General features: G+C 45.2%; 1 protein-coding gene across 9 annotated transcripts; it reads left to right on the forward strand.

Moving 5' to 3' along the window:
• Nucleotides 1-3872: 3872 nt before the first annotated feature.
• On the forward strand, nt 3873-9871 carry LOC123077066 (uncharacterized). Of its 9 annotated transcripts, XR_006436366.1 has the most exons (5): nt 3873-5282; nt 5727-5951; nt 6026-6087; nt 6361-7341; nt 7912-9871. XR_006436366.1 is itself a non-coding variant. In XM_044499267.1 (3 exons), exons 1-2 carry the CDS (start codon nt 4397-4399, stop codon nt 7312-7314), a joined length of 957 nt encoding a protein of 318 aa, XP_044355202.1. In that variant the 5' UTR covers nt 3879-4396; the 3' UTR covers nt 7315-7341; nt 7912-9871. The 9 variants fall into 9 exon arrangements, 2 of the variants coding, with proteins under 2 accessions (XP_044355202.1, XP_044355203.1); XR_006436365.1 differs by having other exon boundaries at nt 5727-6087; nt 6179-7341; XR_006436362.1 differs by having other exon boundaries at nt 3874-5951; nt 6179-7341.
• Nucleotides 9872-11700: the final 1829 nt, after the last annotated feature.

Below are 11700 nucleotides of genomic sequence, written 5' to 3' on the forward strand. Positions count from 1 at the left end.
ACCAGCGATGGAGGCAATTCAAGGACCTGATCAATGGTGAAGTCAATGTTGCTGCTTCAGTACTCCAGAGATATTAAGATGACTAATTTGCATTCTTTAAATATTGGCCAGAGGACCCAAGATAACAAGGCTCTGGCCATCCTTCTCTGTTGCACGGGAACCACAGAACCATCATGGTGAGTAAGATATTTTTGTCAGTAAAGACGTCCTGGTCTTGAGCAGATTCCAAGCAGCTTCTGAGCCTCTACAACAGATGAATAATTCAACCTTATTTTTTGTGTCTAGTTTCTCCATTGCAAATCTGTTTCTAGTTATTGTACTTGAAATTAATAGCATGTTTAAAATTTTCACATGTGAAGAGAAAGCTGAGAAACGCACCGTATGAAAGCAAATTGGGATTTCGTGAGAATAATAAACACCAGATGTTTAGTATCAACAAGTACTTTTTGTACTGACAATAATCCACCAAGTTTGGAAAGGCAGGAAGTTCCTTTATGTGTTTCTAAGCTCTTTTTGTTGCTTCACAGTTCCTATGCAAAACTCCAGTTTTATATGGAGCGGCCATCATGCAGACATAACAAAAATTCTTTTTTTTTCAGAAGAGGGCAAAAAAAGGACCTTATACACCCTTCTGCAATAGTAGAACTTCTGTTTAAAAAAATGACTCGTTTTGTGGGGATTGCTGAAATTCAGAGTTTTTTGCTATACAATGGTGACCAGAGGGCAGAGGAAGTAGTGATGTGCATCAAGTTCTTATGTCTAAAAAGGTGGCTCTGCTTCCTCAAAAGATGGAAAATATGGCTTCCAACTGTTTAACTTGTCGTGCTCAGAAAATATTTAAATGCTACATATAATATTTTCTGAAGTTTGGAACAATATCTTTCAAGTCAGATGTTTACGGCTGTGGCACGGTTGTGTTGGAAATGCTGAGTAGGAGGAGGAGGAGGAGGTCGGATGACGGTGCATGGTTTGATAGCCAAGATAAGCTTCGTGACAAAATAATCACGGGGCAAGAACTAGAATCGGTAAGGAAGCTTGTCAACTATAATGATGCCTCCTAATTAGTGGTTTTTTCTCTGAACCACCCGCCAACTGATGAACCCAAGCCATGAAAATGTCCAACTATACCAAAAGACATATACACATCACTACATCTACATCAGCTATGCCAAGTTTAATCCCATTTGGTTTTCGGCTCACCATATAATGCAATGCCGTTGCACCAAATCATCGCGTAAATTGCAATACAGAGGTTACATTGACCTGCCTGACGTTCGTGTGGTTCATCCCAAACCTTATCCTTGACCTGCCATGCTTGTCCCTACTGAAGAACCCATGCGTGACTGTTTCATCATTGAATTGTTGGCCGAGCGAGTAATTGATAAGGGAGTTGGTTAATTACCTCCACCGATGAGGATTGAGGGGGTCAAACCGAAGACGGCAACGCGGTTCCCCTCTCTGGAGGTCAGCGATTAGAGGCGGCGCGGCTCCTGATGGGGCGTGGTGGAAAGCTATGGAACTAGGCGCGATTAATGGCGGCAGCAATGCCCTACGGCCAGACGGCCCAGCTCACCGGCGACTTCGCCGCGGATGGGGCGCCGCCAGCAACGCCAACGGCTGGAGGAGAAAGGTGTTTTTTTTAGACAAAGATTTTTTTTCAGGGGTAAGGAGGAAGGGTATGAGCAGGCCCCTGCCTCATGCAGGCGTAGAAGGCCCAGCCTATGCAGCCCACGGAATGTTGAACAGTTTTTGTAGCGCTTCAGCTCTGTTTCTAATAAAATTACAACTGGTTCTTAAAAAAAACCTCTGTTTCTATTTATCCCTCAAAAAAATTAGCACTAAAAAAACTTTGTTTCTCTTTCAGGGAGTTTTCCATCTGGTTTTTTTTATTCCAGTCGGTTTATGCAAATTTAAAAATGTCCACAAGTTAAAACAATATTTTTGACTTGAAAAAATCTTCATAAACCTTTGTAAATGCATTCAAAATGTTCATAAATTTTAGTAGCAATCAGACACGGACAAAAAAAAAATCTTCATAAACCTTTGTAAATGAAGACAAAATGTTCATAAGTTGGAGCTCTGCTTTCTTAGTATAGTTAAGATAGATAGTTTCTTTCGAGTGCAGCGTTTTGGTGCCCAAACTCATCTGCACCCCGTTAGAAAAAAAATCCTTTTTTGCATGGTAGAAAATTTATTAGGTGAGGTCCGCTCCAATTTTTAGGTTATTTGGACATCTGAGTAGCTCTCAGGAAAAAAGACAAATTGGGTCAGAACAGTGCATGAACAGTAAACTTTTTTACAGACCTCGAATTTGTCTTCTTTGCCGAGAGCTGCTCAGATGTCCAAATGATTTGAAAATTGGATCAGAACTCACGCGTCAAATTATCTACCATGTGAAAAAATGTGGAATTTTTTGAATTTTTCTATTATTTGTTTTGATTTTTTTCTTCAGCGCGGGTGCAGATGAGCCTGTGCTCGGAAGTGGATTATCGGTTTCTTTCCTTTTTTGCAGGAAAAAATCCGATCTATTCACTTTCAATCATGGAAGTACAACGAACAGTAGAAATAATAAAAAATACATCCAGATCCATAGACCACATAGCGATGACTACAAGTGGTGAAGGGAACCGAAGGCGCGCCACCGTCATCATCCCTCCCTCACTGGAGCCGGACAATACTTGTTGTAGTAGACAGTCGGAAAGTCATCGTGCTAACGTCCCATAGGGGACCAGCGCACCAGAACAGCAACTGCCGCCAATGAAGAGTAGCATAGATCAGAGCGATCCAACCTGAAAACACATGAACGTAGACGAACGACGAACAGATCCGAGCAAATCCACCAAAGATAGATCCGCCAGAGACACACCTCCATGCGCACACCGACAATGCTCGATGCACCACCGGAAAGAGGGCTAGGCGGGGAGGACCTTATTCCATCTTCAGGGAGCCATCGCTGTCTTGCCTTCCTGAGTAGGACACAAACCCTAACAAATCTCGAAGATACATCTAAAACGGAGCTCTCCCACCGGCAAAAGCCGGGATCCACCACGCCCTCCATGGCCCTAAGACCATCGGAGACGAGGCGGACCGACGACAGCACCGGCGGGAAGCAGAGAACCCTAATTTTTTGGGGAGGATGCGGCCACAAGGCATGCCGTGTTTTTCTACATCGGTTTCTTTCTTTCTCCTCTGCTTTTCTGTTTGGTTGTGTATTATGGGATCAGTAAGTTTTGCTTTGACAAAAAAAAAAAGAACATTCTTTTCTAAAGCAAACAACCATACTTTTCAAATTGGCTGTGCCATGTACATATTAATTGAGCGAGTCATGTCCTGTTGAGTGTCTTTGTTATTGTAGCCATGTTTCTAATGTAGCAAGAGGCTTTTGAATACCCAAAGTCTGGTGGATTTGAGCTTCCCCAAGTAATATTACAGGTTTGATTTTCATCGCATACTCTTCTGTTACATGTCTAGGCTTCTTCAGCCAGGAGGTTATATTTTGAACTGGATTACTGATTGCATTTACCATCATAAAATAATGCAATCCTGGTTCAAAATAACGCTCTCTTCAGAGAAAAACTGTTCCCGGGGAATCTGGCTGAAACGAGACACGGAGGAGCAATTAGCAGCTTGCGGATTCCTAAATTATGTCCATGGTTCGAAACGACGTTCGAAAAGTGACACGTTTCATCAGTTTACTGGTGAACCAAGAAACATGGATAGAATAGAAGAAGAAAGCTAGATGCATGGTCACATACTACTAATCTCTGTAGCCAGTTCAAAACTATGTCTCCAAATGCTCCTTAGCTAAGCTAGCTGCTGTACAACAAAGAGGGAAATGTGTGACGAAGCTGAGGAAAAAATTTGGTGCGCATTGCGCAGATGCAGCCGTCGGGTGAAGAGAATGGGGGCCCAACACCACCACTAAGCCCGAGTGCTACAACCACGGGTAGGGTGAACTCACTCGTCTCTTCCGCCGCCGCCGCCCAAATGAAAGAGAGTGAGGACGGCGACCGCCGCCGCCGCAGCCCCCAAACCCACGCGAGTGAGGAGGCCGTCGGGTCATCCCCAGGTTCTGGCGAGCCAGGAGGAAGCCAGAGTGGCTCGCCCCCGCCCCCGCCCCCGTTCCCAGATCCGCGCCACTGGCGAGGGCGCTGGAGTGATCTGCCTCCCGGCGGCGCTGGCCTCGCCGGTCGAAGACGACGACCTCCTGAGGGAGATCCTCCTCCGTCTTCCGCGGCAGCCCTCCTCGCTCCTCCGGGCCTCCGCCGTCTGCAAGCAGTGGCGATGCGCCGCCACGGACCCCAAGTTCCTCCACCGCTTCCGCCTCCATCACCGGAAGCCGCCCCTCCTCGGCGTCTTCCACCAAGGCAAGGATGATTTCTTCTTCACCCCCATCATGGACCGTCCCGACCGAATCCCTCGCAGCCGTTTCGACCTGCATCTCCGCGACCGCAGCAAGGGGATGCTCCAGCTGCTTGATTGCCGCCACGGCCGCGTCCTCACGTTCACGTACAATCGGCCGAATGAGGTCATCGTGAGCGACCCTATCACCGGCGGGCAGCGCCGCATAGCCCTTCCGCCAGAGTTCGTAGGAAGACGCTTCAACGGGGCTGTGCTCTGCGCTTCCGTCCACCATGACCACATGCACGGAAGCTGCCACTCGAGCCCCTTCAACGTCGTGTTGATCTCTGATAACGGAGCATATGATCCACCTATCACTTGTGTTTACTCTTCAGAGACTGGCATATGGGGTGATATCATTTCAGCAACCGTTCCATGTCACCTTTTTGATGAAGGTATCTCTGGCTTGCTTGTTGATAATGCACTTTACTGGTTGCTGGAATCTATAAGCGACGGCATGCTTAAGTTTGATTTGGATGAGCAGAGCCTAGCTGTGATTAGTGGGCCTCCCGTTATAGATGCTGATTTCCCACGTGGCAGCCATTGGATCATCCAGGCTGAGGATGGTGCTGTTGGCTTCACCATATTGTCTTGCCCACAATTACAAATGTGGCAGAGGAATATCAATTGCTATGGTGTTGCCACATGGGTGCTATGGAAGACCATTGACATGTGTACAATTCTTGGGCTCCCTAAACAGATTCAAGGAGAGGAGGCAGACGAGAGAAATATACTGGGATGCCTTGAGGATAGTGATGAAATAATTCTATCTGTGGGCCGTGCTGCCTATGTGGTTCAGCTTAAGTCGATGAAGTCTAGGAAACTTTGTGAAAACGGTAGTCATACTCTCTATCATTCATTCAAAAGTTTCTATCCTCCAGGTGATTTTTCATCCTTAGTCCTTGTATTAGGAGTAACTTAATCTTGTTGTGTTCTGTACATGGATGTTTGAATACCTTCGTTGTGATTCTCAAGTATAACAACTTAAACTTAGTTATCATCCTTTTGCTAGACAAACAAGTTTATAGATATATTGCTTAATATATGTTACCATTCAATATATTTGTCTTCATGCTTCACTATTCATTTCCTAGATAGACAACCTTATGGCTTTCTTTTCTGTTATCAGTTAATATAGTTGTCTTTGACCTGCAAGTGACTAGTGTAACACATCTTTTTCTTTTTTTGCATTTGTTGTCTCTAATCAGGCTCTGTTTACTTAATTTGAATACCCAAGATCACTTTTGCCGGTGTAGTGTTTATGAGTTTTTGCATGTTTCCGTTTTGTCTTCTTGAAATGAGGAGTGATGAGCTCTGTTTTTAAGGCGTCTGTGAAGCGTCGCCTAAGCGATGACAAGGCGTCGAACCTGCCTTATACATCGTCGTAAAGCGTCCGCTTTAGATCCTAGGGCGTCTGAATCGTCCGCCTAGGCGCGTAGGGCGGCGCCTTGGGCCAGATCGGACGCCATGGGCTGCTTCCAGGCGGGAAAGAGTGGCCCACGCGGGAAGCTTTCGCGGGAAATATTGGGCTCGCGCGCGAGTGCGAACAGGTAATCGTCCAATCCACCCGATAGGGTTTCCTTCTCTCCTCTCTGACCTTTGGCGGCGACTCCTTCCTCTACAGCTCCGATCTGTGCCCCTCCTCGCCGGGCTCAGCTCTCCCTCCAACTCTGGCGCAACAGCAAGGTGTGGCTCCCGTTCTCATCTCACTTCTACCCCGGCCTCCTCTGAATTTTCTTCTACCCCTCCTAATACTCTGTTTCTTCCTGCATTGTAGGTAGATCTGTAGATGTGCTTGGCTGCTTGCCTGCTCCTCCTCTGCATCTGTTTGCTCCCAAATCTGCTTCTCCATCCACAAGGCAGCAACCCCACCATCGCTTCTCTCCTTCCCCATGCTTGTCTGCTTGCTCTAGTGATTTGGCTCTTCTCTCTTTGACGGTTGATTGGGTCTTTTCTCAGTGTTGCTGCAGCAGCGAGGTGTCCCTGCTCTGATGGATCCTAGGAGAAGAGCTACATCAGATGATCCAGTTTGGAAGTATGGGTTCTGGCCAGATTTAGAGAGGAAAGATTTACTCCAGTGTACATTGTGTGGCAAGATAGTCCATGCTGGAGTGAGAAGGCTGAAGCAGCACCTTTCTTGGGGTTGTAGTGATGCAGATATGTGTCCCGAGGCATCTATGGAGATTAGGATAGAGATGCGCAAATCCTTAAAACACTAGAAAGTTTAAAGCTATGGAGCGATATATTGATGAGAAGGATGAAGCTGAAGTTCAAAGGCGCCGTTCTGTCATTTACAGAAGATGATTTGAGGCCTATGATTTGGCAACAACTAATTATGTTAATGTTAATTGTTAAATTTCCTAAATGGCTGCCATCTGTTATATATGTATGTACAGTTTATGATGTCAATGCTAGTAGTTAAATCTCCTAATTGGCTGCCATCTATTATATATGTATGTGTCTAAGGCGTCGCCTCGCCTTATGCCTTAGCGCTTAGGCAGTGAGGCGCCCCCCCAGCGCCTCGCCTCGCCTTACCGCCTTAAAAACATAGGTGATGAGTTAATGAGTTAAATTGTAGGCCCTGTCTTCCTTTCTTATAAGCTAAATTCTTCACTATGAGGTAGCTATGTATATGTATATTGATTAAATGAATATTCCTTGCAAAAAGCAACATATGTGGTTTTATTTCTTACCAGTATCAGTAGTGAGTTGTACAACATAAATACAAGAGCATGTTCTCTTATATTTGTCAATTCATCTATGTAATAAACTGACTGTTGCCTTCTCATATCCATTTTTATTTTTGATGGAACTTTATTAAATGATTGCCTTATGCTTCCAGGCACATCCATTGCTGGTGGATTTGATGGAGCTGAAATGATGCATGATTCACAGGGTAATTGTTTGGTTTGATGTTCTAATGTGCTTAAATGGTAACAGGTAAGAAAATTTTCTGAATATAGTTTGTGAGATTTGAACTGTTTGATTTTCACTTTGGGAAATATTGGGCGTCTAGTGTGGGTAGCATGTACCCTCAAACTACTATCCATTCGACTATAGGGATTCGCACATGCTAATAACACAGACAAACAATTAAAATGGTGGTGCTGCTAAGTAAAAATTGGCTCTTTTTTTGGATCACAAATGATATGCAGATTGTCCAAATGTTGTATGCTGAGAGTTCTCCTTAGGTTTAGCTGTTTCATAATCTATAAGTTGATATATTGGTAGTAGCCAATTTTGTTACTACAAGCATCAGCCACATCATTCAACTCCATCACCTCACAAATTCATGTGATAAGGTTGGAAGACTTACTTTGTTGATATTCCTAGGACATATAGCCAGTAATATGTTATAGCTCTTCCTTTTTAGGAGGTGGGGGTATTGTATATAGCTCTTCCTTATATGGCTATGCTGATCATGAGTTTGTACTCCTAGATGTCACTGTTAGATTTTGTCCGTATCATGTTATCATGTTAGTAACAGATTAGCGCTTTTGTTTTCCCCAGGTAAAGAAGGGCTGCTGCAGATGTTAGTTGTCACTGAGTTTGCCGCATTGCATCAACGTTGTTGGCAGTGTTTAGATGCTATCTAAAATAACTTATTATTCTGCCCTAGTCTAGCCATGTCTCTAGTGTAGCAAGTTGTTTTTGAATACCTAAATCCAGGGAATTTCAGCTTACCCTAGCATTGTATCAAGTTGGATTTCGTCATCGCTTATTTTTGTTAGGTGTTTGTGCATGGTAGCTCTTCTGTTTATCTATGATAGTTTCAGTCCCGTGTATCACCAAAACTTGTGTGTTATGAGTGTGCTTGTCAGCTGTGGTTTTGATAAGCATGTCTATTTTCTTAGCTGTAATTCTTAGTCTGAGAGTGAGTGAGGTTGCATCTTATTTGTAATCCTTCTCTGCAGGACTTCCAGGGCATTCCAACATGTTTTATATGACTGAAAGCAACACGGATTAAATGGGAATGCCGAGACAACAAGAATCAGAATTGATTTTTTATACTGAGATTGAGGTTGCTGCTGCCTTGTTTCTTGTGCACTCATGTTGATAGATGAAATGTATGATTCTATTTCGATGAATACCACCGCAGCACAGTAATCTCAAACTTCAATCCAGCATGCATGGAACAGTGGTGCACAAGTGTGTGCCATGTATACTGCATGCTTTTCTGATGAAATTGTCTTGCAATGATGCAATCTACGATTATCTGTCTGCTTTAGAAAAGCTCCTGTCTATTTTGCTCTTTTCTTAATCGCTTTAAGCCTCCCTATATACAATGGAAAGCTATATGCTAGATCGTGTTGGACTGCTCCGAGTAGAGTAGTTTCCTTATTGGCAAGTGGAAGTAAACCCATACGTGTGCTTTTTACAGTTTTATTGACAAGCTCCAGATTCAGATGGATATCGATTTCCACCTGGTGGCATGCTTTCTCCCTTCCATGCATGTGTACCGGAGTTTTGACTAGCCGATGTATGTTTCTGCAGCAGGCTGGTGTTAGTTGGATGGTATTGTTTCAAAATTGTTCAGGTCCAAATGTGTTGGCATTTACAGTATGTTTTTTGTTTGCTTGCACTGATAGCTTTGCTTTTTTGTTCGGGAACAAAATAACTCGAAACGGCCTATCTTCGGAGGAAGGAAATGTGCCGCATCAGTGTAGTGTAATAGTTCTCTTTAGATTCACGTGCTGAAAATGCTCAACGATCTATGCTCAACTGCGCCTTGTTTTTTTGAACTTGCTAATAACAATATCGGTTGAAGACCCTCCTGGCGTGTTTTAATTTTGGGAGATGACAAGGGATGAGTTTATATGAGATAAATTCTACTATGAAGCAGCTAAATATACCACTTACAGGAATATTACTGGCATTTACAATGGACATAGTTATGTCTGTATATTGCTAGTATCAAAACTGATCTACTCCCCCCGTCCCATAATATAAGAGTGTTTTTTTGACACCTTCGTCCCATAATATAAGAGCGTTTTTTGACACTAGTGAGTTATTTTGCTCAAGTTGTATTCGTCAGCTCATCAGTGTACTGTCGCCTTCACTTATCCATTTGTATTCGCCTTCTTAATTGCCTGGCTTAGTGTGATCCAGGCACGCAACCATTGCTGGTGGATGTAATGAGGAAAAACAGCCTGAGCTTACTGATATCTGAGGAATAATTCAGAGGTGACAGAAGGCTAATGGACGAATTCATAGCGGTGGCACGGAAGCAGCGATTTCTTCCTGACTTGTTTTGTTAGATGGCAGAATGTTGTGAAATCTGATGTCATATACCCTCGTAAATAGAAGCATTACATGATCACATTGGTACCAGAGATAATTTAGTCAAACATGATACACGCTAGGCATGGTTGATCTCTCTCCTGTAAAAACTCGCAAAGTTGCGAACTGTTGCAACCTGTGATGCCATTTCCAAGGCGAGTTGAGTTGAAACTTAAATGCCATATACAAATACATTTTCCTTGTGTCAGGGCTCAGGAAGGTAACTCTGAAACTCTGAAGTTACTGAAGAAATGGACACTTGCTCCTGATTTCTGAAGTTACAAATACATTTTCCTTGTGTCAAGCCTTGTACCATTTCGCCCTCCTGACGACCCGTGTCAGCGTCGATCTGCGATCCAACGGCCACAGAGAATGACTTACCGTTTCCTGCCAACTGCGCTCTTCCTCGGCCGTTGATCTTCTTCCATCGACGTCTCCTATCGATGAAGCTATCTCTATTTCAATACCATTTTGCTTGCTAATCTTGTGAAGCTATGTTCTGGAACCGAGCAAAGGCATCCTTTTTGTACCATATGTATATCTGAAACAAGTCCAAAACCCTAGCAAACCTCCCCTCACTGTAGCTACTTTTCTGTCTACAGTTGTTGATCTGAACCTGAAACTTGACACTTCAAGCTATGGGCCTGTCACCGCTTTATAAAGGAATGACCCCAACACATTCACGAGTTGACCACAAAATCATATAGCTTGCAAAACTGAAAGTGAGACAAGTAATTAACCAGACAAAATGGGAGCTGGCACTGGGCAGTGGGCACAAAAGTACATAATTATATCAGCAGACAACCATGTCATAAAAGCAAGATATGGTTAAATCCGACTTGAATGTTAACAGGGGAAATTGAAATTCTCTGGTTTCAGATAACATATAAACTAGATATTTGAATACATTCGAGACGGCAAACCACCTCATGTTCTTTCTACGAGCAAACTCTACGCCCTGTCCTGCTTCAGTGGGGTTTATTTTCAGTCATTGCGGGTTGACGGTGTTTATATCTTATCTGAAAAAAACTTAGTGAGTGCTAGGTTTAGTCTAGGTAAATTTGCAATGTAGTAAGATGCTCTTGAATACTTAATCATTTCAAGTGGGATTTTATTGTCTCTTGCTTTCTTTTCTTTGCACCTGCTTGTGCCTGGCAGCTTTTCTCTTGAGCAATGACAGTTTCAGCAGCTCTGGTTTGAATTCCAAAGCAATTCCTGGCTATGCACAGCTTTGTCATTCTCGCACACGACCAGGCACACTACACACACATATTGCTTAAACTCTGACAGCTACGCGTTTGCTTGGTTTCAACTCACACTTTTCATGTACAGGTCTCGTCCCCGCCCCCTCGCGTCGCCCCCACGGGCGACCTGGGGAAAACCTAGCCGCCGCTTCTCGCACCTCCTCCGCCCCTCTCCCTCCTCGCCGCCGTCTGCAGCGCCGCCGGGCGAAGCCTGGCAGGCTGGGCGGCGGCGGGGCTTCTCCCCATCCGTTTCGTCTTGGCTGGCGCGAGACAGTGGGGTTGAGAGGAGCGCCGGGCGAACGTGGGGTTCGGCGGCGCAGCGGGCGGGTCTCCCGGCGGCGTCGTGCGCGGTGTGACGGTGGCGGCCTCCGTGTCGCGAGGTGGTGGCTGCGTTGGGCCTGCCCGGTGGTCACGGGTGCCGCCGGATCCGGATCGGATCCATCTGGATCCTATCTTCGGACTCCGTCGGCCGCCACGGGGTGGTGATGGTCGTCACTGGCCACGTCGGACCGCTGGTTTCGGCGTCGGGTCGAGCCCCATGGCTCTTGCATCTTCGCAGGTTTTGGATCATGGCTCGTTGCCGGATCCGCAGCAGACGGAGGTTTGGTGGCATAGGATGGGGACCGGAGGAAACTTTGGTCGGCTAGGCCGGCCCGGCATCGGTGAAGTCACCTGACGCCGTTACCCTCCGTGGAGGCGAAGCCGAGGTCTCTCCTATCCACCTCCGAACCCCTCTCGGACGAAAGTCCAAAATTCAGTCTGGATTGGGCGGCGG

This window comes from Triticum aestivum, chromosome 3D (assembly GCF_018294505.1).
Source record: "Triticum aestivum cultivar Chinese Spring chromosome 3D, IWGSC CS RefSeq v2.1, whole genome shotgun sequence".
NCBI lineage: Eukaryota > Viridiplantae > Streptophyta > Magnoliopsida > Poales > Poaceae > Triticum > Triticum aestivum.